Source organism: Lipotes vexillifer, unplaced genomic scaffold (assembly GCF_000442215.2).
Source record: "Lipotes vexillifer unplaced genomic scaffold, Lipotes_vexillifer_v1.1 scaffold1654, whole genome shotgun sequence".
NCBI lineage: Eukaryota > Metazoa > Chordata > Mammalia > Artiodactyla > Lipotidae > Lipotes > Lipotes vexillifer.
Genome location: NW_006794528.1, coordinates 521109 through 547238, shown reverse-complemented (window position 1 = coordinate 547238; position 26130 = coordinate 521109). Strand labels below are relative to the sequence as shown.

Below are 26130 nucleotides of genomic sequence, written 5' to 3'. Positions count from 1 at the left end.
CCCGTGTCCCCTGCATCGGCAGGCGGACTCTCAACCACTGCGCCACCAGGGAAGCCCTTCTTCTTTTTTTTTTTTTAATATATATATAAAAATATATATATATATTTTAAAATATTTAAATATTTATTTACCTAGTTTTGGCTGCGTCGGGTCTTAGTTACAGCACGCGGGATCTTTTGTTGCGATGCGCGGGCTTCTCTCTAGTTGCGGCGTGCGGGATCCGGAGCGCATGGACCCTGTAGTTTGCTGCACGTGGGCTTAGTTGCCCTGTGACATGTGGGATCTTAGTTCCCCGACCAGCGATCGAACCCATGTCCCCTGCTTTGGAAGGTGGATTCTTAACCACTGGACCACCAGGGAAGTCCTGAGATGTAATTCTTAATTTGACTGGGGCAGAGGGTAGGCGAGGTGGTGGACAGATGATGGACTTTTTGAAAATGTGATCAAAGTTGTCAACTTTCTTACTAGTCAAATGCACACACAGACACAGTTTTGATTTTTTTTAAATAATATTTTTCAGTTTGAGGCATTTATTTTATTTTACTTTATTTTTGGCCATGCAGCGTGGCTTGTGAGATCTTAGTTCCCCAACAAGGGATTGAACCCAGGCCCTCAGCAGTGAAAGTGCCGAGTCCTAACCACTGGAGTGCCGTGGAATTCCCCAGACAGTTTTTCATACAATTTTAGGGGGTTTACAGATCATTGCCCTCAAATTCTATCTAGTAGAACTCTAGACTTGGGTAGAGAACTGTTACTTTTTAGAATAGCAGTAAAAAAAGAAAAATGCACAAAACCAAGTACACATACTTTATTCTAGCAAGCTCATTGTTATTGTACACAGTTGTAAAAGATGTTATGTTTGACTTTATGTTCTGACCTTTCTCCTGTTTTTTAAGTTTTAAAAATTCAGCATCTAACCGACAACCTAGGTTTTGAATTAGGTGTGTGCTTACTGCATTCTAAATGTAAGTTATTTGATACAAGACTGTTTCCTGTTGGGTTTTGGTTGTAATGTAAACTTGTCTGTTCACTCTTTAGTTGCTCTTAGGAAACAACGTGCAGCCGAACTGCATCTGGGGGATTTTCTAGTTTTTCTTCGCAGAGTTGTATCTTCAAAAGCAATTCAGTCAAAAATGGCTTCCCCAAAGTGGACAGAGGTGCTTTTAAATATAGCATCTCAGAAATGTTCTTCAGGTATGTGTCTTATTTTACAGTATTTTGTATATCTCGTGTGTTTTATTCAGATAACAACATTGGATACTTGACCTCGATTTTAAGGCTTTTCTTTCTTGTTTTATGAGTACTGATTTGATTGAAAGAAAAGTAAAAGTAATCTCAGGAGTAAAAATTGAGAGGAATTAATAATAGAAGGTAGCACTGGAGAAGATCATGGATTTAATGCAGAGAACTTGGCTCTACTTCAGATTACAGTAATAAAAATAAGCAGAGAACATCCTGTTTAATATGATAATTTGACACAGATTTTGAGTTTACTTCTTGGATTATCAAAATGCAGATTGGAGTTTGTCTGTTCTTTCTTATCATGATACGATTTCTGTTGCCTTGATTTGTAACTTCTGATTGTATGCTGTCTATGAGAGTTCTTTATAATAAGCTTAATTCCTGGTTCTTAGCCTAAAAGTCTGGTCTGCTTGCATAGATTACTATCCGTCCTTTCCTAATCTGTTTTTTTAAAATTGTGATAAATATACATAAAATAAAATTTACCATTTTAACCACTTAAGTGTACAATTCAGTGACAGTAAGTACATTCACAGTGTTGCTCAACCATCACTACTCTCCATTTCCAGAACTTTCTCATCATCCCTAGTCTTTCTTAAATGTGCTGAAACATAATATAGTCTTCTATGGTACATGCTGTTTTATATGTGTACACTCTCAATATAGTTTATTGGTGTTTCTTTTTACTTTTTTTAATGTGTATTCAATTTTTTAAAAATTCAGATCCTGTATCTTTGTTTTAAGATTGGCATAAACAAAAAAAGAATACAGACAACTTATTATTAACATAACAGCTGCAGTTATTAACTGCAAAAATACAGTAAAATGGAGTCATACTAAATGTTAATGTTCTTACAGCAGAATTATCCCAGTCATTTTGTGGTAACAAATTCTGGCAAGAAATTCATTTGTTGTTAAAAGTATTTAAAGAATTTCCAAAACTGATCAGCTGTGCTGCAAATAAAATAGCAGTTTATTCAAAAGAACCTTACCTTTCTCTTATTTTCTTAAAAGATCTGCCATTTACAGGTAATTACTATTTTGAGATCAGCTGTTCAAACCAGGGTTCTTCTGTAAATACACATCTTAGCTTTATATATAGTAAGTTTATACTCATTTTCCCAATGGTTTTTCTTAACTAGTATAACTTACAATAGCTTTTTTTCTCCTTTAATAAGGTAAGCCTTCTGTAATATTGATTAAGTTCTTAGAGCATGAAGAAAAATCAGATATTCATTTATTTCTACTGGTTGTGTTGTAGTAATGGATAGAAAAAAGAGCATCAGTATCCTGTCTCTATCTTTGCTTACTTTAGAAAAGTACAAACTGCTTACTCCCCATTAATCCTGTGAGTCTGTCAGGGCATAGATGGAGTCAGAAGCAATTAAAGACGATGATAAGCCTGAGCTTTAGAGATTAACAGACCTGTCATTTACAATTCTACTTCTGTCTCTACTGAGCTGTGTGGCTTTGGTCAAGTTACTTAACTTCTCCGAGCCTCAGTTTCCTCATCAGTAAAATAGGGATATAATGTAGGATTTGTGAGGAACAACAGAGTCATTAATGTGTATGAAATGCATAGCACAGTACTTGGCACAGGTAGTTACAGGTAGTTATTATAGTGCTGTTCCCTTACATACGTAAAAACTGAAACACAAACATGGATATTCATATACATTAATGGATATGGGATGAATCCAGAATTCTTGTGATAATATGCTGAAGTGAAGTCCGTTCCATCCTAAATACTTAGCAGCCTCAGAGATTTTTTTCAAGAGGTTTATTTAAACTTTGAATTTAAGTCACATTTATAATAAGAAAATGTCTTTTTCCCCCTCCAGGAATTCCTCTAGTTGGTAACTTAAGAACGAGGCTCCTTGCACTTCATGTCCTTGAGGCTGTGCTACCAGCTTGTGAATCTGGTGTAGAAGATGATCAAATGGCCCAGGTTTCTATTTTAAAGTTATTAGAAGATGTTCTTTACATGTGCAACATGATGCACCAAAAATCTAAACTCATGGTCTCTTCAGTTGTAAATGTGTCATTTATTCAATAGCATGACTTCCACTTCTGAGATTGCTTTTTTAATTTTTTCATCTCTAAGCAAGGAGAAAGAGAAATTAAGTGAGTTATGGGATGTGAGGAGTAGTGGTATAGTGAATACTTTCAAGGTCAGAAAGAAAGGAAAATTTGTGGAATTTCTTCCTAGGTTTGGGCATCTAGAGAGAGAAAGATGTGAGGCTGCATGGCCTCATCAGAAGTCCATATAGTGGGGCAACATGAGGACAGTCGAACCCACTTTGTAGTGGGTTAATGGCCTTTCTAAAAAATGATATTTAACTTGCATCCACCTAAAGTTGCTGTCAGACATTGGTATAATTAAATCTCACATGTGACTTAATATTATAGTTACATGATTTATCTTTTCTAAAAATAGTTAAAATGATCCTTTACAAATTTTATCATTCTTTTTCCTTCAATAAATAGGTTGTTGAACATCTGTTTTCCCTCCTGTCGGATTGTATGTGGGAGACACCCATTGCTCAGGCCAAACATGCTATTCAGATAAAGGAAAAAGAAGAAGAAATAAAATTACAGGTACTTGATTCTTCCAGAAAGTTATTTTTAGACAGACTTGTGAATATCTTGTCACCTGTCTCTGGATCCTTTTTCCTTTGACTTTGTTCTATCAGTTATTCAGTCTCTTCTTTGTACTGTGTCTCCTTCTCCACTGGTTCTTGCCCCTCAGTTTATAAACATCTCTTATTCCCACCCTTCTAAATTTCTTTTTTATCCATGAAGCTTCTGGGAAGAGTAATCTTGTGTATGTTTAAGTCACTTCCTTACTTCTCATTATCTCTTCAGCCCAATTGTTTATCTTCCATCAAAGCACTGAAATTAAATGACAGAGTTAGGTGTTATTGGTAATACACTGTATGGCTTTTTATCCACAGCTACTTGACCTCTGGAAACTCTAGCCTTCTGTTGTTTTCAAAACACCACTTTCTCCTAGATCCCCTCTGCCAATCCTTGATTCTCTCTGGAGGCGTCTCTTCTTTGGTGTGACTTTCTCCTTGCCTCCATCCCAAATTCCAGTGTTCCTCAGCGTTCTGTCTTTAGCTTTTCCAGCAGTCTCAGTCATACCCACGACCATTTTCACTACATGCACTCCCTTCCAAACTTGAATGATAGCCCAGATGTCTCTCTTTCAAACCTTTCTCCTTTTCTTCCTATCCCATTTTTATTGGTGGCACTAACATTCAACTAGCTTTTCAAACCTGAATTCCTGGGAATTCTCCTAATGTCCCCACCCATGTGGTCCCTAGAACTCATTGATTTTTACCTCCTAAATAGTTGTTGAATCCATTCATCTGGCTACCTTCATCTTCCTATTAGTTTTCATGATTCCACACTTTTTCTGGTTTTCCTTCTGTCCCAGTACAATGGCCTCTTCTTCTCATCCTCTTTTATTTATACTTCCTCTTCTATTTAATCTGACTGCTGGAGTATCCCAAGGCTTGGTCCCAAGACCCCTTTTTTCCTTCAACTGTCACCTCCATTCCATTTCCTGTAGCCAGCAAAACCTTATTCAGATCCGTATGCTATTGATTTTTAATTCCTTTTTTTGACATTTTTCCTGAATTCCAGACATATACCCATCTTCTACTTGCCTTACGACTTGAATAATAGTGTAATAGGCCTCTCATACTTAGTAGCATCCTTAGTTCTGTTACATCTTGTTCCTTCCCCAGGCTTTCCCATCTTTCCTAGTAAGTGACTCAACCAAAAAACCAAAGAGTCATCCTTGATTCCTCTCTTTCTATCACACACACCCATTTTCTCTGTCCATACAATCTCCAAGTCCTGTTGACTTCTCTGTTAAGACTTAACTTGAATTTTTCACCTCCTCATTCCTCTGCCATCACCCTACTCCAAGCCACTACCATCTCTGGCCTGGATTATGCAATATTCTCCTAACTGGCCTTTCTGCTTCCATTGTTAACTCCCTACAGTCCATTCTCTACACAGGAGCCAGTGTGATCTTTTAACATTGTAAATCAGAGCATGTTCGTCCTCTGCTTAAAAATCCCACCAGTGGTTTTTAATCATTCTTGGGATAAATTCTAGAACTCTTTGTTCTCTCCTCTTTGCTCACTACACTGTGAACAACTTGCCTTCTTCTGTTTCTTGAACACACTAAGCTTGTTCCTTCCTTTGGGCTTTGTGCCAGCTATTCTCTCTGCCTAGAATACTTCCCTCAGATATGTTTCTCAGAAGTCAACTTATTATTCCTGTCTCAATTATCACTTCTTCATTGTACTTTCTTGATCCTCATTCTAGAGTCAGTTGCCACACAGTCTTTATCACATCACCTTTTTTGATTTCAGCATAGCACTTATTACCTGCTATCTCCTTGTTTATTTTCTATCTCCACCTTGTAAAATATAAGTTCTATGAGAGCAGAGACGTTATCTGTCTAGTATACTGCCAAGTATATAGGACCTGGTATTGTGCCTGGTACATAGTAGATGCTTATTAAATACCCATTGAGCAAATAAATGAATTTAAGTCCTCAGTATTTCTTACCTGAACTCTTGTAGTAAACTCCTGATTGTTCTCTCTGCTTTCATCCTGGTAAAACAATGCTTATAAAACATAGGTCTGATAGTAGTTCCTCTATATAAATCATTCTGTGTAGGCACTCCCTATTGTCTAGAGTAAAGATTAAACTTAGAATGGCATTGAAGGCCTTCCATGATTTTGTTCCTTCTTCTCTTTCTAGTTCCTTGTTCTCTTTCAGTCTCATCCTCCAGATATTCCATACTGCTTGCAGTTCTTTAAATCAGTGAACTCTGTTTCACCTCCATGACTTGGCACATGCTGTACATACTGTCTTAAATTTCTTTCTCTACTTTGATCGGCTACTTAATGCCTTTTCATCATTCAGGATTCAGCTCAGAAGTCTTCCTCTTTTGAATGCTTACCTTATCCTTCCCAAGCCTGGTTAGAAACTTACACTTATATGTTTCTGCTATACCTGTCATGTAACTTCTTTTATTCTCTCACTACAATACTGGTGTTATTTATTTGTCTCTCTGTCCCCTGACTGAGCTGTAAGCTCTTCATGGGCAGGGACCATGCTGTATGTATGATTGTGTTCCATTGTCTGCACAGTAACTGGTACATAGTAGATAACAAATATTTGTGGAATCAACCCAAGGAGATCTCAGGAACTGAATCTGAGTTAGTTCAAAATACTGACCCAGTTTCCTTTCTGGTAGAAGCAGGGAGAGTTGGAGGAAGAAGATGAGAATCTTCCTATACAAGAAGTATCCTTTGACCCAGAGAAAGCTCAGTGTTGCATAGTGGAGAATGGACAGATTTTAACTCATGGCAGTGGAGGAAAAGGATATGGATTGGCATCAACTGGAGTAACTTCTGGGTGCTATCAGTGGAAGGTACGTAGAATTCCAAGTAGTTTTTAAAAGCATTTTATTTTTTAGTACTTTCCTCCTAGGTTATTATAAAAAACGTATGGAAAGACTATTAAAAAAATCATCTTATGTAAATGTTCTATTACTATGTAAGATTTTAACATAAATGGAAACTCAGTGAAGGATATACAGAAACCCTGTATTATTTTTGTAACTCTCCTGTAATTGTAAAATTACCTCCAAAATTTTTTTAAGTGTAAGGTTGAAAAATCATAATCATCCCTTCCATGAGGGGTCACACAGTGCACACCCAGCAGTGAAAATGCAGTAACATATGTGTGATATTTCTTCCTGGGAGAGCGTGTTAGAGACTGAGTGCCCAACATTTTTATTGAGTGCTGGTCACATACTCTCTGCCTGGCCTTTTTTAAGATTCCCAGAAAGAAAGCGGGTTTTTAGCATAAACTTGTCATACAGTCTAAGCACAATAAGCCACCAATATCAGTCAGGGAGATTTTTTATCAGGGTAGGGAACTATTTACCAGACAAGTTCCCAGGTGCCAGCCAAGGACCAACATTCCAAGCAGACATTTCTAAGGATAGCAATCTCTGCTGTGTTAACTTCTTTTTTGCACAGTCCACCTCCTTGGCTGGCTCTTGGCCACAGTGTTTTTACAATAAAATTAATATTATTATCTGGTAGGACCCCAGACAGCAGGGTGAGACTGACCTCCAGTACTGACTTCAGGGGTCTTAGACTTAGCCAGTTAAAACAAATCTCATTAATTGTAAAGGTCTATCTTAAAAAGTCAGGTGACTTTGTCCTTAAATTTAGCACAGCACAACTCTGGCCAGTCCAGGGCTCAGAATAGGGTGCATACACAAAAAGTACAATTCCAGAGGTCATACGTGGTATTCCTGGAAATGAGTTTATAATTGTTAAGATATCGCTAATCAGGATATACAGTAGTCAGGCAGAACAAGTTAACAGGACCCCAATGTAATCTCGCATCAGGGGGCCTCCCACCTTCTGTTCCCATTGCAGTCTAAGTAATTTAATTGAGTGCTTGGTTTCAGAGGGACTGCCTCTGAAGGACAGTTTGTTAAATGGTTTTGTTTGTCTTTGACATCATTTTATCTGCCTTAAGAGTGTGGATGACATCTGGAGGTGTTCTGTAGAAATTCCATGACCTGGGGTCACCCCCTACTTCTTATAGCCTGTCAGGTATAAGTCTCAGAAGTTAGTTTGAATTTAAAATGCTCTATGCATGTGGCTGATTCACTTTGTTGTGCAACAGAAACTAACACAGTATTGTGAAGTAATTATACTCCAATAAAGATCTACTAAAGAAAGAAAAAAATAGCTTTCTTGACAGCATGGCTCCCACCCCCACCCCGGGAGGAGGAGCAGTTCCAAAAAAACAATGATCATTTATGCCCTCCCTCTTCTTCCACACTTCCCCAGGGCCTGGGTTGTTGTTTTTTCCCCCCTCCCCACCCCCACCGTTATTCTAAAATCAGTGTTTCCCATTTAGTTATTATAACTTCAGGTTTTTTCAGTCATTTTTTATCTCCATCTAGACCTTTTGTCCAGAAGGGTTAGGTACAAGAGGGACAAAAGAATTTCCACACGAAAACTTTTTTTTTTTTTTTTTTAACAAAAATGTTTTTATATTGATACAACTTAACCAGAAAGGTTAGCCATTGGTCAGGACAAAATCCCAATTAAAAAAATTGTTTTCCAGAATAGGTTTACAAAACCTTTTACACCTTTTATCCTAATCATTTATCCAGTGAGCAGCCTAGGAAAGATCAGTCTTTTTCTGGGGAGAGCTTCATTTAATAAACTGTCTTACTAGGCATGTGTATCAGATATTGAATCAAGCTATCAGTCTGTTGTTGCAAACTACGACTAGTCCGAAAAGCTGAACATAATAAGTCAACAGCAGTGAGGCCTCCCCAAGAAGAGGTCAAGAGTCCAGTCTGTTATAAGAGTGGACATAGAGGTCATGTACCCTGGGTATGCCCTTCTCCAACTTTCAGCTTTTGGTAAGAATCAAAGTTAGGAATGTAATCAGTTTCTATGTCAGAAATGAAAAGCCAATCAGCAGCTCAAATTAGATGGCTATCAAAAGAACAAGCCCTTTCCCAGGGGCATGTATAAGAGACCTGGACAGTCCAGCTAGAATCCAGGTAGTTTTCAGTTTATGGCTGCACCAACTAAATCTTCACCAGCCCCCATGTCTGATTTTTGTTCATTAGGCTGGTGCCTGCTTTTAGTTGAACACACCTCACGTTGGGTTGAAACAGCCCATAGCAGACAGTATGAGGTTTTAACTTAGAGGCCAGTCCAGGCAGTTGGAAGCTGTGAATTGAGAATTCTGTAAAATTGGCAACTTTTGGGGGCAGCAATAAAGCCTAAATGCTGTAGGATCAGACAGCTGCATTTTAAGTCTAAGTGACGAGCAAGGCTTTCCTAAGCTCTTTTTGCCTTCTCAATCTTAGAGTACAAATTTACCCACTCAAAAATATGCATTTCAGGCTAGAAAATCATCAGCCTCTAAGGGTCAGACATCTGATTTTATAAAAACTAATTGGCAACTAACAACTGCTTTTAAAAACTCTCAAAGTATATTTCTATGTGGAGATTGCCACTCTTTTTATTTTGTCTCCCTTTTTTCTAGCAGTTCTAATAGGCAAAAATCATAACAAAAAATCATCAGTTATGGAGGCTTGTTTTGTTTCCAGTACTCAGAATTTAAGTTCCAGTCTACTCACCTGGGGCAAAAAGCAAGGAAGTTGTATCCCACTGACATTTTTCTTTTGCAGCTTTTACTTATCAGGATGATCTCTTAGTATTTATGAAGTTACAAGCATATAACATTTTACATCATTTTTTATCATACATCCAGATGCAGTAGCCACAAAGTGAAGCTGTTGTATAAAATTTACTTTTCCCTTTTCCCTCAGATCTCAAGTTTACTCAGACCCCTAGCAGTAAATTTAGCATTTTTAGGTTAATTGGTTGGGCCAGGGCACTGGTACAGCAGTGACAGCATCTAGGCTAAAGAAAATCGCTGGAGTATTTTCTTTTCTTTTCTTCTTTTCTCTCTCTCCCTTTCTCCATTTCTCCCTGTCTTTCATCTATTTAAAGTTTTACTCCAGTCCTGGGAACTGATTTAAATAACCTTTTCTCCTCTCACCTGGAGGAAAGAGCAACACATACTTCTGATACTTTTGGTCTACCCCAAACTCATCTTCAGGAATTTTTGAACTTTCCCCCCTCCCACCTGGACAAGAGAGCAGCTGCAAGCTAATTTTTGTTCTTTGGCCCGTCCAAAGCCCATGTGTGGGAATGCTTGGGCTCTCTTTCTCTTACCACCTAGAGGAGAGAACAACACAAACTTTCTTCTGGCTGCTCTTTTCCCCTCACTTTAGCTTACAGGGCCAAAAGCAGCCAGGGGACCCAGTGAGCCAACCCTCCTGGGGTTGGATCTATTATTTTTGAATTCCATAGGTAACTTTTACCTCTCACAACAGATAGCCACTCACCTGCTGCTTCATAACACATGTAACCCCGTAGCCACTAGAGTTTTGTCTTTCCCCAGTTCTCTCTCTCTCTCTTTTTCCCAAATATATAATTATATTTTAATGACTTAGAGTTGTTCTAGTGAAGCTCACGTTGCCACCATTGTGTCAGAGGTCCTGAAGGTGACCCCTGTGCTCAAAGATTTGATAGAAGGACTCATAGGGCTCAGTATTATCATTGTACTCATGAGGACTGGGGTTTATTATAACAAGGTAGTAAGGATACATAACTGGATAATAAGGAGAAAAGACATAGGTGACATCTGGAGGAATCCATGTGGAGGCTTCCTTACGTTCTCTCCCTCCCATGAAGGGTCACGTGGACTGCACTCTTGTCCCAGCAACAAAATGCAGCAACATGTGTGTGATGTTTTAGGGAACCCCCTTAGAGACTTAGTTCTCAAGATTTTTACTGGAGACTGATCATGAAGGTACCCTCTTGCCTGGCATGTACCAAAACTCCAGCTCCCAAAAGGAAAGTTCGTGTTCAGTGTAAACCACATTGTTTGTTCAAACATTCTTGTCCTGGTGAGCCACCCGAATCATTTCAGGAAAGTTTTCTAACAGTGTAGGAAACTGTATACAAGTCAAATTCCCAAATACTAGCCAAGGGCCAGTGTTAACAAGCATGCCTTTTTAAAGACAGCAGTCTCAGGCCTGCTGTATTAACTCTTTTCTGCACAGAAGTATACACAAGAGAGCAGTTAGAAAATTTGTATAAAGAATTGAAGCTTTCCATTAATAATTTTCTGGACTGGATATACTTCCTCAGCTTCATAATTAAGATGTAAGTTAAAATTGTTTATTTTAAATAAATACTCAAAGGTTATTCTAAATGTTCTACAAGGTAAAGATTAAATCTGTCTTAAAATCTTTACAAAATCATGAAATTATTTCATTTGTATGTTATTTTCACTTAAGCTGAAAATATGTTTATTTATATTCTCATAAATGCATAAATATTACTTACAAACATATTCGCCAGTATGGCTTTATACAGTTAATAGTATATAAACAAGTTTTTTGAATATTAGTGAACATTACCACTTTCATTTTAGTTTTACATTGTGAAGGAAAACAGAGGTAATGAAGGCACCTGTGTTGGAGTTTCTCGCTGGCCAGTACATGACTTTAACCACCGTACTACCTCGGATATGTGGCTCTATCGGGCCTACAGTGGTAACCTCTATCACAATGGAGAACAGACTCTGACATTGTCCAGCTTTACTCAAGGAGATTTCATTACCTGTGTGCTAGACATGGAAGCCAGGACCATTTCCTTTGGGAAAAATGGAGAGGTACTGAAACTCATTCAGAAGTATTGCATGTTTTCCTGTTTTTATTTATCCTCAACTCAGTTATTCCGGTACTAGCTATTGAGTTTATAGATTATTTTCTCTTCTCTGCTTTTTCTCTAATACCTTTCGGTTCTTATAATATTTATCAGCACCAAAAAAAAAAAAAAAAAGATAGTAAAATCCCAGGAAGATTGTTGAAACAGAGGAACAAATTAAGGTCATTTATTATATGTGGAATTTCCTTAGCAAGGTTAGCAAGGTTAATTGAGATTTGGCTCTAGTAACTTACTCTGTCTCATAAGAGCTTTGAATCTTAATGTGTATTGGATATTATCAATTAAAAAAAAATTTTGTTTCCTTTTTTTCCCATCACCTCTGCCACACTATAGGAACCCAAATTGGCTTTTGAAGATGTGGATGCAGCAGAGTTGTACCCATGTGTAATGTTCTATAGTAGCAACCCAGGGGAAAAGGTAATGAAACCTCAAACCTTTATAATTAAGCATAAAGGATGTTTGTTATTTTTTATTAATATTTGTTAACATCAGAGTTCACAGAAATAATAAGCTATTTCTACCATTAAAAGTACTTGCTCAGATAATTTACTCTTCCAGATGAAGGTTAGATTACTTTTAGAAGTTGCCTTTGCTCTTTATTAAGGCACTATTTGATATTCTGGTAATTTGAATATAGTGAGTCAACTTTCAAACATGTGCAGTTATAGGAATTATAGGAAATAGTTTAGGGATGGCAGTTGTGCATATGAGAGAGAAATCTAAAAATAATCTTCAATGTAATCAGATACCATTAGATGAATAATGGAGGTTTCAGTTATGATGGGGAAGCTGCCTTTCATTCATTCAGCTGAGAGGGTTCTCAGACCTTGTAGATGGTGTAAATTTGAACCTTAAACCTTCAAGGAGGACAGTATTAAAGAGATAACCCTCTCATTAAAAACTTTTTTTTCTCCTCATGTAAAACCCAGTTAGAGAGAAACTTCTTTGTGGTCTCCCTGTGGGTTGATTTGTTTTCTACCCCATCCTTTTACTTGAGGATATAACGTCAAGTAAAAGTAGCCTAGGTCTGGTCTCCGGAATTTCTGGTTATTTTTTAGTAGAAAGTTTTCAAACCATCTCATATATAATGTGTCTATAATGGAAGTGCTAGATTTGGTAAACTCTAACCATGAAAGTTACCATTTATTCTGGGCTTTTAATATATTTTAAAATTTTTCAAGGAGGTATAATTTCAAGCTAGCCATTCATGAGAGAGGGGAACTGCTTCTTGAACCAGGTCGTCAACAAGACTGAACTGGAAGTGAAATAAAGAGGCAACCCAGTACCTGCTTTTATCCCTTTCCCTGATGATATTCTTGCAGCCCAGAATAGGTTCTGGTACGTTCTGGTTGGAATGATGGCCTGTTGCTCCCTAACATTTGTGAACCTTGAAGGAATTAATTTAACCATAGGCTTTGTATCAGTCACTTTATTCTACCCAGAAGCCTTTTCTGACTTCAGAATCTGATAAAAAAACAATACTAATAATAGTTAACATTTTTTGAACATTTACTGGGTGTCTGGCACTGTACTGATAAGCACTTTATGTGCATAGTCTAATTTAATCTTTAATATAGGAAGAGATAGATACTGTTATTAGTGCCAGTTTTTTTTTTCAGTTGAAAAAGCTGAGGTTAGTGAGATTAAATGATTTCCAAAAATTACACAGAATTAAGATTTGGACCCAAGTCTTGCTCTTCTTTCAGCCTCTCTGTCTTATTTGAAATGCATGTCCAGATTGGGAATATACCAATTTTCTAGCCTTGTGATTTTATCTTTGTGCCCCTGGAACAATATAAGATGGTCCCAGGACTCGTTATTATTCTGGTGTCTTGAGGACTAGAGTGGATAGATCCTCAAGACTTTTCCGGGGGGTGGGGGTTGGTGCTAAATGGAGTCAGTCACGTACACCTTGGTCTATATCTATCTTTTGGGTGGCCACAACAGCACTCCTGCTCACAGACTGCATGCAGTTTAAATGACAGGGTAGCTTATTTCACAGGACCATACTGCTACTAACTTCAGTAGAACTGTAATATTTGTTCACTCCTTATTGGGGGCCAATAGAATAATACACATGTATCAGGAGACCAAATACTAGTTCCACATGGGATTCATGTGCTAGAATTTATAGTTTTATAATTTACAGAACTGATAGTTTAGGAGAACTATTAATAATCACACACTTGCTACTCTCTCTTCTTTTATAGGTGAAAATTTGTGATATGCAGATGCGTGGCACACCACGAGACTTACTTCCAGGAGACCCCATTTGTAGTCCAGTAGCAGCAGTGCTGGCAGAGGCCACTATTCAGCTTATTCGTATCCTTCATCGAACAGACCGTTGGACTTACTGCATTAACAAAAAAATGATGGAAAGGCTACACAAAATTAAGATATGTATTAAAGATTCAGGTCAGAAGCTAAAGAAAAGCCGCTCGGTTCAAAGCCGAGAGGAAAATGAAATGAGAGAGGAGAAGGAGAGCAAAGAGGAAGAGAAAGGTAAACACAATAGACATGGCCTTGCTGACCTGTCAGAGCCGCAGCTGAGGACCCTTTGCATAGAGGTGTGGCCCGTGCTGGCAGTGATAGGAGGAGTTGATGCTGGTCTTAGAGTTGGAGGTCGGTGTGTTCACAAGCAAACTGGGCGCCATGCCACACTGCTGGGAGTGGTCAAGGAGGGCAGCACGTCTGCCAAAGTCCAATGGGATGAAGCAGAAATTACCATCAGGTATGATTTGTTGAGTTACACTTTCAGCAAATGAGTATTTATTGGTGAAATGGGCCATTGCCTATGGACAGTGAGTAATTATGTATTTTAGGTGAGCTGCCAATTAACTTTTTAAAATAATTTTTTTCATACATCTGGGTATGAGTACTGTGATTTCATAAAGGAATATTTCCCAAACTTGTGTTCCTTGGAATACTAGTGGCTTGTAAAATATATAGTTTTTGTTTTGTTTTGTGAAGAAATGGTAAGCTTACTAGTTTAGGTGTAACTGGGATCCTTCTTTCTATTTTTCATTTGGCTTCCTCCTTTTTAATCATTTCCATTACACGTTGGGACAGAAAAAAGCCAGTCAGCAGATCTGTCAGTTACATTTTATGTAGGAGGGCTTTGAATGTAGGATGGGAACATTTGAGTGACTAAAATTAGGTTTTGGATTATCTATGATTTTTAAGTATTATTGCCTTTTTTTTTTTTAAGCATATATTTCTATACCCTTAGTGCGCAACATGTTGGATGGGTGTGAAAATTACATTTATTTGGCACAAACTGTGTGCTTAAAAGCATTTAGATGTGTTTGCAATCAGATAGGATTTGTGTGAAATAGAAACTTCATATGTTTAAAAAAAAGTATGTCAAGTATCTCAGTCGATAAGGGGACTCATTTAATGCCTGTACAGAATTATATCATTTGAAAACGTGGATTTATTGATGATACTATGTAACTGTTCATTATACTGCTTAAAGTGATTCCATTGTTAATATGACATGGGACAGTATCAAAAACAGTGGTTCAGGCTTCCCTGGTGGCGCAGTGGTTGAGAGTCCGCCTGCCGATGCAGGGGACACGGGTTCGTGCCCCGGTCCGGGAAGATCCCACATGCTGCAGAACGGCTAGGCCCGTGAGCCATGGCCGCTGAGCCTGCGCGTCCGGAGCCTGTGCTCCGCAACGGGAGAGGCCACAACAGTGAGAGGCCCGCGTACTGCAAAAAAACAAAACAAAAAAAGAGTGGTTCTTCAGTATTTTTTGGAGGTGGTACTGTTTTAGAATCAAATGATAGCTATGGACCCTCTCAGCTGAAAAATAACCATACATGAAGTTTACACACAGTTTCAGGAGTTAATGGACTTCAAGCTAAGAAAGCAATGAAAATTTTACTTGTGAAAGTATCTGCCTTTTCTTTTATTCTTTGCCTTGTTTCGGAAAGGATTTATGATACCTTACTATGATGCATACGATATAGCAAAGTAATTAAATTAAAACCAACAAGAAAAATGACACAAAGGGAAAACAAGATTTGAAAAGTTAAGCTAGAACCAAGATTTCGGTTAATAGAACAAATGTATGCCACCAAACTTTGTATACTTGCTAAAGCTTTCTGTTCCAATTTGTTTAATTTTAACATGTTTAAACTTATGGAAATTCTTGGTGAATATCAGGAAATACGTGATCATATTTTTGCTTAAACTAAATTAGAAGCATTTATTGAAGACTACAAAGTAATTTTTTTGAATGAAACAAAGTCTTATCTGGAACAGGTTTTAAATGGCCATTACCCATATAATAAACTAGATTTATTATGCAAACTTTCCGAGTAGCTTACATCATGGAGCCGCATACTACACCTGGCCCGGTTCCTCTTTTTATAAATAAAGTTACATAGCCACACACATTCATTCAGGTATATCAGTGGCTGCGCTCACACTATGATGGCAGGGTTGAAAGGTTGCAACAGAGACCATGTGGCCTCCAAGTCCTAAAATATTTACTGTTCGGCTCTTTACAGAAATTTTGCCAGTTCCTGGCTTATATTATATAATAATGAATATTCTTGTTTGAAAGCACATGAACATCTCATTGCTTTTGCGTTTAACATCACATCTCCCCATTTTCTCATAATAGATTCATTTTTCTGTTTGTAAAATGAGTTCTCTAGTTTGTGCAAATTATTCTCTGTACTGTGTACATGATACATCTTATTTTGTCTACATTATTTTCTGCACCTTCCTCTTGTCTATCCCTCACTTGCTTCTTCCTGTGTCATTCTGATCTTTATTAAAGCTTCCCAACTTTTTGGTCGCCTAGTGATACTCCATTGTATAATCTGGAACCCTGTGAACCGCTTCCTTTTGACGTGGCACGATTTCGAGGCCTGACGGCTTCTGTGTTGCTGGACCTCACATATCTGACTGGCATTCACGAAGATATGGGCAAACAGAGCACCAAGCGACATGAAAAGAAACACCGACATGAGTCTGAGGAGAAAGGCGATGTTGAGCAGAAAATTGAGAGTGAATCTGCTTTAGATACACGAACAGGCTTAACATCTGATGATGTTAAAAGTCAGGGTGCCACAAGCTCCAAATCAGAAAACGAAATAGCTTCATTTTCTTTAGATTCAACAGTGCCAGGTGTGGAATCCCAACATCAAATAACAGAAGGAAAAAGAAAAAATCATGAACACATATCCAAAAACCATGACATAGCCCAGTCAGAAATCAGAGCAGTCCAGCTGTCCTATCTCTACCTCGGTGCTATGAAATCACTTAGTGCTCTTCTTGGCTGTAGTAAATATGCGGAACTGTTGCTGATACCAAAAGTTCTGGCTGAAAATGGCCACAACTCAGACTGTGCGAGCTCTCCAGTTGTTCATGAAGACGTGGAGATGCGTGCGGCCCTTCAGTTCTTGATGCGCCACATGGTGAAACGAGCAGTTATGCGGTCACCCATAAAGAGAGCCCTGGGATTAGCAGATCTGGAACGAGCTCAAGCCATGATCTATAAGTTAGTGGTCCATGGGCTTTTGGAAGACCAGTTTGGGGGCAAAATTAAGCAAGGTAAGTTATCTGATTTTTTAAATTTTTGCTCCGTGCTATTGAAATTATTCATAATTGTCAGAAGTGATATATTCTATTAAAGACTTATAAGTTTTGTTTTGGTTTTTTTTGGCCAAAGCAATTTTCACATTTCCTTTGCAAGGAAAACAGTTCCTTTCTGTTTCTTTATATTAGTAATCATCTGTCTACAGGCATACCTCATTTTATTGCGCTTCGCAGATACTGCAGTTTTTACAAATTGAAGGTTTGTGGCAACCCTGCGTTAGGCACGTCTTTCAGTGCCATTTTCCCAACAGCATTTGCTTGCTTTGTGTCTCTGTCACATTTTGGTAATTCTCACAATATTTCAAACTTTTTCATCATTATCATGTTTCTTATGGTGATCTGTGATCAGTGATCTTTGATGTTGCTACTGTGACCTGCTGAAGGCTTAGATGATGGTTAGCATTCTTTAGCAATGAAGTATTTTTTAATTAAGATATATACATTGGTTTTTTTTTTTTTTTTTAGACATAATGCTATTGCAGACTACAGTATAGTGTAAACATAACTTTTAGATATACTGGGAAACCAAAAAGTCACTTTATTGCAATATTTGCTTTATTGCAATATTTGCTTTATTGCAGTGGTCTGGAACCAAACCCGCAATATCTCCGAGGTGTGCCTGTACCTATAATTTTCTATTTTAAACCTATGCAAGTATTAGAACTTAATAATTATTACATTTCGTAAAACTGAAATTTAACTCATGCCACAGAAGGTACTCATGTATTTACTGGTCTGATTCAATGTATATATTATTCTGATAACTTCTCAGAGACATTTTAAAGGACTTTCTAAAGTACTACTTTCATAGACTATATATTGTGTGTAAAAAACCTTGTTTTATCTTTTATCCTCACCTTTGGGATAATATGAATTCTGAGATAAAAATGAGGTTCATTCAGTAAACGTTTACTGAGTGCTTACAGTGTGCCAGGTACTATTCTAGATTTTGGGGAGTCGATGGTGAACAAAACAAAGTCACCTGCCTTCATGGTGCTTCCATTCTTTTTTTCTTCCTTCCCTCCCTCTTCCTCTTCTTTTACCTTTTCCCTTACTTCCCTTCTTCCTTTTTTAGCTTAGATAGTAAGTAGGAAGAGAGAGGTGTGTGGTGCATATAAATAGGAGTGCTAAGATCATGATTATGAAAAGTACTTTGTCATTTAGCAAGCCAAATAGAATTAGCTCTCTATTTGTAACAACTGCTATCTTGATTATGTTTATTTGTAGGCTCCCTTACCAGATAAGAAAAATTACAAATATTTGTAAGCCCTTAGACATTTTAACGTGTTTGTTTTTTAAACTCTTGGGAGTATTTTATTTTGTGATGCACTGTCATTTTTAGAACATGGAGTTTCTGTTTAGGTTTTTATTATTCTTGTATTTACATATCTTCATCTTTGCTTGTTTAAAGACTAAAGATAGGCATCACAATCAAAGTGCTAAGGAAACACAGTTTTAATGATCTTTAGAGAACCTCTGGTTAAATCTTAACAAACAAAAGTGAAACTTTTTTGTTTTTAAGAGCACCTTCTCTAAAATAAGAAATGAGTAATTACAAGGGCTTGTTACATTGTTGTCTGTAGAGTCTATAACAACGGGTACAATAGTGAATACAGGATGTACATATGTAAGATGTTTTTTCTTGTAAATCTTTTGCAGAAATTGATACTTATGAAATATATTTAGAAGCTTTCCAAATTAAAAGTTTCCCATTCCCACATCACTTTTGAAAAAACAAATCCTTACTATTTTCTTAACCGTAATCTTGGTTTATAGAGATTGATCAACAAGGTGAAGAAAGTGACCAAGCCCAACAGGCACAGACGCCAGTTACCACTAGCCCATCAGCCTCGAGTACAACATCCTTTATGAGCAGCTCACTGGAGGACACCACAACTGCCACCACTCCAGTCACTGACACAGAAACGGTGCCTGCGTCTGAGTCCCCAGGAGTGATGCCACTTAGTCTTCTCAGGTAGGGAAGTTGACTTTAATGTCTGCCATATTGATGCCTATGGTTCTAAACACACAGTTGTTCTCTTGTGAAGAATGTGCCCAACTAAGTCAAGGCATTCTAGAGCTAGAGGGAACCCAAGAGATCATATAGTCAAACTCATTTTACTGACGTTGGAAGTGTCCCTCAGAAGTTTAATAACTTGCCCAAAGTCTCACAGCCAGTTAGTGGTGGTCCCAGATCTAATCAGCAGTACCACTGACAATCAGGTACTGTAATACTCTATCTTCTTATAATGATCTTTTTTTTTTTTTTTCGCTAGGCTTTTGAATATTTTTTTTCCTCCAAAGGTAAATACTTGTATTTTAAATATTAGAGCCTCAGGAAAGAGCTTACCTCCAGGAAAACGATTTTCTCTTCTTGGTGTTTTCCTTTTAAGCATAATTCTTTAACTATACTTTTATTCTTTCTATAAGGTCAAACAAGTCTACTTTTCAAATGAAAGAGCATGTCTTACGATCTTCTTCATCCAGCCCTATTTTAGTAGACTCATAAATTCCAAAGAATGCTTAAGTTTCTTTTTGCTTCAGTTTGCCAGATGTATACATAAAATAAAAACCTTTGAGTGAAAATCTTTAGGGAGAGACTTTTGTGAGCTCTCTTAACGAGGGCTTAAGTGAAAGGAAGGGAAGCAGAATAGTTAGTCTCCCTTTTTCTTATTTCTTTCCCCCCTTCCCTTAATTGATAGGTCATTATTGTTTCCAGTGTGTAAACACATCTTAGAGGATAGGAGAGAGAGTGGCTATTATTGTAATGAGTCTAAAATTTTGGTGTGCACAAGAGCCACCTGGGAAGCTTTTTAAATCTCTGGGGCTGTATTCCCCAGCAAGTCGCATTCAGTAGGTCTGGTGTGGCACCTAGTTTGCATTTGAATTAAGTTTCTCCAGTGATTCTGATGCGGTGAGCTTCAGCTCACACATTAAGAATTATTGCTCTGGTCTTAGACAGAAGGAGCTCTAATCCTAGTAGCTACCAGTGGCCGGTCCTCACACATCTGCCTCTTAGCTCTCTCACTTGAGTAACACAGTTCCAGGAAGTGCTTCTGTTCAAGAAAGGAGGAAGAGAAGAGTGATAGGATATTCTAATATGGTTTTTAATCCTTCTGGCAATTACAGAATTCAAGGCATCCACAGAGAATCAGTAGCACTGTGACTCTTTGTTGCCTTTCAAACTCCATAGGCATGGAATTCAATGGTAAAATAATGCTCCCTTGCTCCCAGAGACATTCACCAGGCCTGTGACTCCTTCTTTCCTCTTAGTCTGCATTTCCCTGCTATTGGCTGGGACTGTAGTAGAGCTGCAGTTGTCTCTGCCTGGCTCAACATCATTTAATACAAGAAAAATCAGGGAACAACTGCTCCCTATGTGGATACCATCATATCACAGTTGCTTGACTGGGTTGACAGTGCTCTTTTGATGCTTAAAAAGTTATTAGTTCTGTTGGACAAATCTAAAGAGCAGTCACTCAGTGAGGATCTTCCTGGACTTATTTTTTAGCCAGTGTCTGCCTTTTCAGTGTGAAAGGGCTGCTTCTCCTGTACCTTTACCCCTCTACACAGCTGACATGTCATTCATATGCTGTTTTTCATTTGTGTTGGGTGACTGGGCACTTATCTTTTCTTTCCGTAACTTAACTATAGACTCACTTTGAATCCATGTGAATAATTTCATGGCTATAGCGAATGTATGTATCTGAAGTAACTATGAGTTATCTATCTTTAGAAGTCTTCTTTATTCTCTAACTACTATATGCCTACCAAAATACCCCTGTCACCTTGGTATTATAGTAGAAGGAAAGCTGCATGAAGGCAGAGATTTTTTAAAAATCTCTTTTGTTAATTGTTGTATTGCCCCCACCTGCTATGTTGCTTTCATTTTGCTGAACACATGAAAAGGTATTACTTTTATAGTAAAAGCATCCTATGAGGTAACGATTTTTAAAACTGTGGAGTCTCTCTTCCCTCTCCCCAATTAAACTATAGCTAACTTGTATAGTTTTCCAGGTCTCATATTCTTCTGTAAGAAGATTGTGATGTATACATTATTTTCTAATCGGATTTCTGTGCTAACCGTTGTTGTTTTCTTAAAGGCAAATGTTCTCTAGTTACCCAACTACCACTGTACTTCCCACACGTCGTGCACAGACTCCTCCAATATCATCGTTACCAACCTCTCCTTCTGATGAAGTAGGAAGGAGGCAAAGCTTAACTTCTCCTGATTCCCAGTCAGCAAGGCCAGCTAACCGCACAGGTGCGTGTGCTGTCATGCGCTATGACACCCAGACCTTGACATTCCATATGTGTGAGACTTTATTATGTGGGTATTCTGTTTTGTCTTCACTGAAGGTAGAGCAGTGATTTTAATTAAGGGGGATCTGCCCCATCAAACTGAGCTGTCTTCTCTCTTTTGAAGCTGTAGATTGAATTATGGCTATTTAAGAGAGGAATAATGTACTGTACATCAGTCATATTAGACCTTTCTTCTTTTCTAATATAGGCATTTTTAATGCTGTTAATTTCCCTCTAAGCACTGATGTTGCTGCAGTGCAAACATTTTGAAATGCTGTGTTTTCATTTTCATTCAGTTTAAAGTACTTTCTAGTTTACCATTGATATCTTCTTTTTTTTTTTTTTTTTTGTGGTACGTGGGCCTCTCACTGTTGTGGCCTCTCCAGTTGCGGAGCACAGGCTCCGGACGCGCAGGCTCAGCGGCCATGGCTCACGGGCCCAGCCGCTCCTGTGGCATGTGGGATCTTCCCGGACCGGGGCACGAACCCGTGTCCCCTGCATCGGCAGGCGGACTCTCAACCACTGCGCCACCAGTGAAGCCCCTGATATCTTCTTTGACATATGGGTTATTTGGAAGTATGTTATTTCGCTTCCTAATACTAGGGGATTTTCCAGGTATCTTTCTATTGTTGATTTCTAATTTAATTTCATTGTCATCAAAGAACATATCTTGTATAATTTGAATTATTTTATTTTATTTTTATTTATTTATTTTTTGGTGGTAGATATTTAACTTTATTAGAAACTGCTTATAGTTTCCCATAGTGGTTGTACCATTTTTCTAATTGCTTCTTAGACGCAATCAGTCCTATTTTTTTGCCTCACTTTCGTTTCCAGAAGTATCTGCTGCCACCCATTTCTGAATATTTTGAGATTCTGAGGAATAAGTTCTGTTGTTTTGACTTTCCTCATTGCTATTGGAGGATTCAGTTTTCTCAGGACCACTGAGGCAATTTATGTTTTCCCATTGGCTTTCTGACTTCTAAAATTTTATTGCAGTTTTCCTGTTCGCTCTGTCCTTATGGATTTCTGCATTTAAAATATTTCCTTTACTGCCATTTTAATGGGTTTTCAGGAATTAGTAGAACTAAATGCTTATGTTCAATTCTCTATTTTAAGCTTATTCATTTAAAAAAATATTTATTGGAGTATAGTTGATTTACAATGTTGTGTTAGTTTCAGATGTACAGCAAAGCGAATCAGTTATACGTATACATATATCCACTCTTTGTTAGATTCTTTTCCCATATAGGTCATTCAAGAGTATTGAGTAGAGTTCCCTGTGCTATACAGTAGATTCTTATTAGTTATCTGTTTTACATATAGTAGTGTTTATATGTCAATCCCAACCTCTCAACTTTATCCCTTTTCCCCCCTGGTAACCATAAGTTTGTTTTCTACATCTGTGACTATTTCTGAAACTTGTTTTATGGTGCAGAATATGGTCTGTTTTTGTTTTGTTTTGTTTTGTTTTTGCGGTACGTGGGCCTCTCACTCTTGTGGCCTCTCCCGTTGCGGAGCACAGGCTCCGGATGCGCAGGCTCAGCGGCCATGGCTCACAGGCCTAGCCGCTCCGCGGCATGTGGGATCCTCCCAGACCTGGGCGCGAACCCATGTCCCCTGCATCGGCAGGCGGACTCAACCACTGCACCACCAGGGAAGCCCTATGGTCTGTTTTTATAATTATTCCATTTACACTTGCAAAAAATGTGTATGTGCTACTGTTGAGTGGTATGTTCTAGAAATTGTTGATTAGGTCAAGTTGATTGATAGTGTTGTCCAAGTCGTCTTTATCCTTACTTATTTTTCATTTACCTATTCTGTCAATTACTGTGGGAGTGGTGTTGAAATCTCCAAGTATAATTGTGGATTTGTCTATTTCCCCTTTCATTGATTAGTTTTTGTTTCATGTACTTTAAAGCTCTGTTTTTAGGTCCATAAACATTTAGGATTCTTATATCTTCTTAATGAATTGACCTCTTTATTGTTACGAAATGACTCTCTTTATCTGTGTTAATACTGTTTGCCCTTAAATCTGCTTTATCTGGTATAAATGTAGCCACTTCTGATTTTTTAATTTGTTTTATAATTGTATATATTCTCCCATCATTTTACCTTTAACTTATTTGGGTCTTTGTATTTAAAGTAGATTTCTTAAAGGTAGCCTATAGTTGGGTCCAGCTTTTAAAATTCAGCCTTGCGTTCTCTACCTTTTAATTGGGATGTTTAGACCATTTACCTTTACTGTGATTATTGTTATAGCTGGGTTTAAATCTACCATCTTTTTTTTTCATCTCATCAGTTATTTGTTTCCTTTTTCCTCTTTTTCTGTCTCCTTTGAATTAAATGAGTATTTTTAAAATTCCATTTTATCTCCTTTGTTGGCTTATTAGCTATACTTGCTATTGTGTTTTTAGAGATTACTTTCAGGTTTATAGTATACATTCTAAATTATCACAGTCTACTTTCAAGTAATGTTATACCACTTCAGGTATAATAAAAGAATCTAACAATAGTATGCTTTCATTTCCCCTTTTGCAGCCTTTGTACTTTTGTTATTATAAATTTAACTTCTGTGAATCTTATAAAGCCCCATAATACATTATTATTTTTGCTGTATGCAGCCAATTATCTTTTAAAGATATTTTAAAAAACTAAAGTATGTCTTTTTTATTTACTCACATATTTTCTAGTTCCGAGATTCTTTATTCTTTTATGTATATCCATATTTGCACCTGGTATCATTTCCCTTCTGCTTTAAAGACTTCCATTAACATTTCTTGTAGTGATCTGCTAGTGATGAATTCTTTTGGCTCTTATATGTCCAAAAGAGTCTATTTCACCTTAATTTTTTGAAAAAATATTTTCACTGGGAATAGAATTCTATATTGACAGTTGTTGTTTCTTTTTCTTCAGTACTTTAAGGTGTTGCTCTACTGTCTTCTGATTTGCGTTGTTTCCCGTGATAAGTCTTCTGTCTTTCTAATGTTGATGTAATATGCCTTTTTCTCTGGCTGCTTTTAAGATTTTTCTTTTTATCACTGGGCTTAAGCAATTTGATTGTGATCTGCCCTGGTGTAGTTTTTTTCATGTTTCTTGTGCTTGGAGTTTATTGAGCTTTTTGGATATGTGGGTTTAAAGTTGTCCATTAAATTTGGAAATTTTTCATTCATTATTTTTTTCAGATTTTTTTCTGTTCCACTACTCCTCCATTTCAGTGTCTCCAGTTACATGTATGTTAAGCCACTTGCAGTTATCCCACAGATCACGATCACTGATGCTCTGCTCTTTTTTTGTTTTTGTTTTCAATTCTTTTTCCTGTCTGTGTTTGATTTTGGATAATTTTTATTGTTGTGCCTTCTGGTCACTAATATTTTCTTCTGCAGTGTCTAAATCTGCTCTTAATCCCATCCAGTGTATGTTTCCCTTCAGATATTGTAGTTTTCTAGAAGTTCTGTATATGTCTTTTTTTTTTAAATCTCCCATGTCTTTTTTAACATACTCAGTCTTTCCTCTACCTTACAGAATACATGGAATAACAGTTCTCATTATTAAAACAGTTATATTCTGTGAACACAGAATTAGTGAAAACTGAACCGTTGTTCCCTAGGGAAAATACAGGGCTAGGTTTCTGTGAGCTTCTGGTCACACTTTGTCAGCTGATCAATATATAACCTTATTTTATGTGTGTTTCAATTTAAAGACACCATATTTAATATGTATTGTTGATTCATTAGCATTGAACTCATGGCCAGCAATACTATTAACTCATGCCTGTGTGAACCTTAACACTTATATTTTCTCCATAAGGCACATTTTAGCCTTCTTGCACTTAGGAACACTAGACAGCATTTCAGCACTATACTTGGGGGCCATTTAAACAATGATATCACCAACAAAAAGCACAAAAAATGCAAAAGAAGTAACACTAAGTAGCGTGAAAGGACACTTGTTATAGTCTGAGAGCTGAAACAAGAATACAGAGCATCACCTTGTTTGACCTCAGCTGGGAACAAATGCATAAGAAGACTGAATTTTTTGGTCACCCTGTGTGTGTGAATGACTGTGAAAGTGCCATGAGTATTGATTTTGGAGTTACAAATTAACTTAAAGGAGTAGATTAATTGGCAGATAGGGAATCCACAAATAACGAGAATCAAGTGTATTTATAGTATCTGTTTTAATGTCTGTGGTACTTAATTTATCAATTATTTCTAGATCTGTTTCTGTTAATTAATTTTTCTCCTCATTTTGAATTGTGTTTTCTTGTTTCTTTGCATGTTTGGTAATTTTTTATTGGATACCAGACATTGTGAGTTTTACCTAGTTGGGTGCTGAATATTTTGTATTTCGTTATTGTATTATACTTAAGCTTTGTTCTAGAATTCAGTTAAGTAACTTGAAAACAATTTGATTCTTTCAAGGCTTCCTTTTAAGCTTTGTTAGGTGGGACCAGGACAGCCTTTAGTTTGTTTAGTATTCTGTCTAATACCTTATGCGTTACAAAGTTTTTTCATTCTGGCTTGTTGTAACACAAACTTCCCAACCCTATGTGAGCTCTAAGGATTGTTCTGCCTGCTGCTTCTTGGTGATTCTTT

The 26130-nt window shown here is 37.4% G+C and overlaps 1 protein-coding gene across 1 annotated transcript in view; it reads left to right on the top strand.

The window, feature by feature from the left end:
• Positions 1-26130, top strand: part of HERC1 (HECT and RLD domain containing E3 ubiquitin protein ligase family member 1) — a 176625-nt gene that overhangs the window by 82116 nt on the left and 68379 nt on the right. Inside the window, exons 30-39 of the mRNA XM_007467211.1 lie at positions 1039-1194; positions 3084-3190; positions 3730-3840; positions 6525-6701; positions 11324-11563; positions 11953-12036; positions 13830-14350; positions 16410-17185; positions 19007-19205; positions 21334-21494. Of these exons, the coding sequence (XP_007467273.1) occupies positions 1039-1194; positions 3084-3190; positions 3730-3840; positions 6525-6701; positions 11324-11563; positions 11953-12036; positions 13830-14350; positions 16410-17185; positions 19007-19205; positions 21334-21494 (2532 nt within the window). The remainder of the gene's footprint in view (positions 1-1038; positions 1195-3083; positions 3191-3729; positions 3841-6524; positions 6702-11323; positions 11564-11952; positions 12037-13829; positions 14351-16409; positions 17186-19006; positions 19206-21333; positions 21495-26130) is intronic.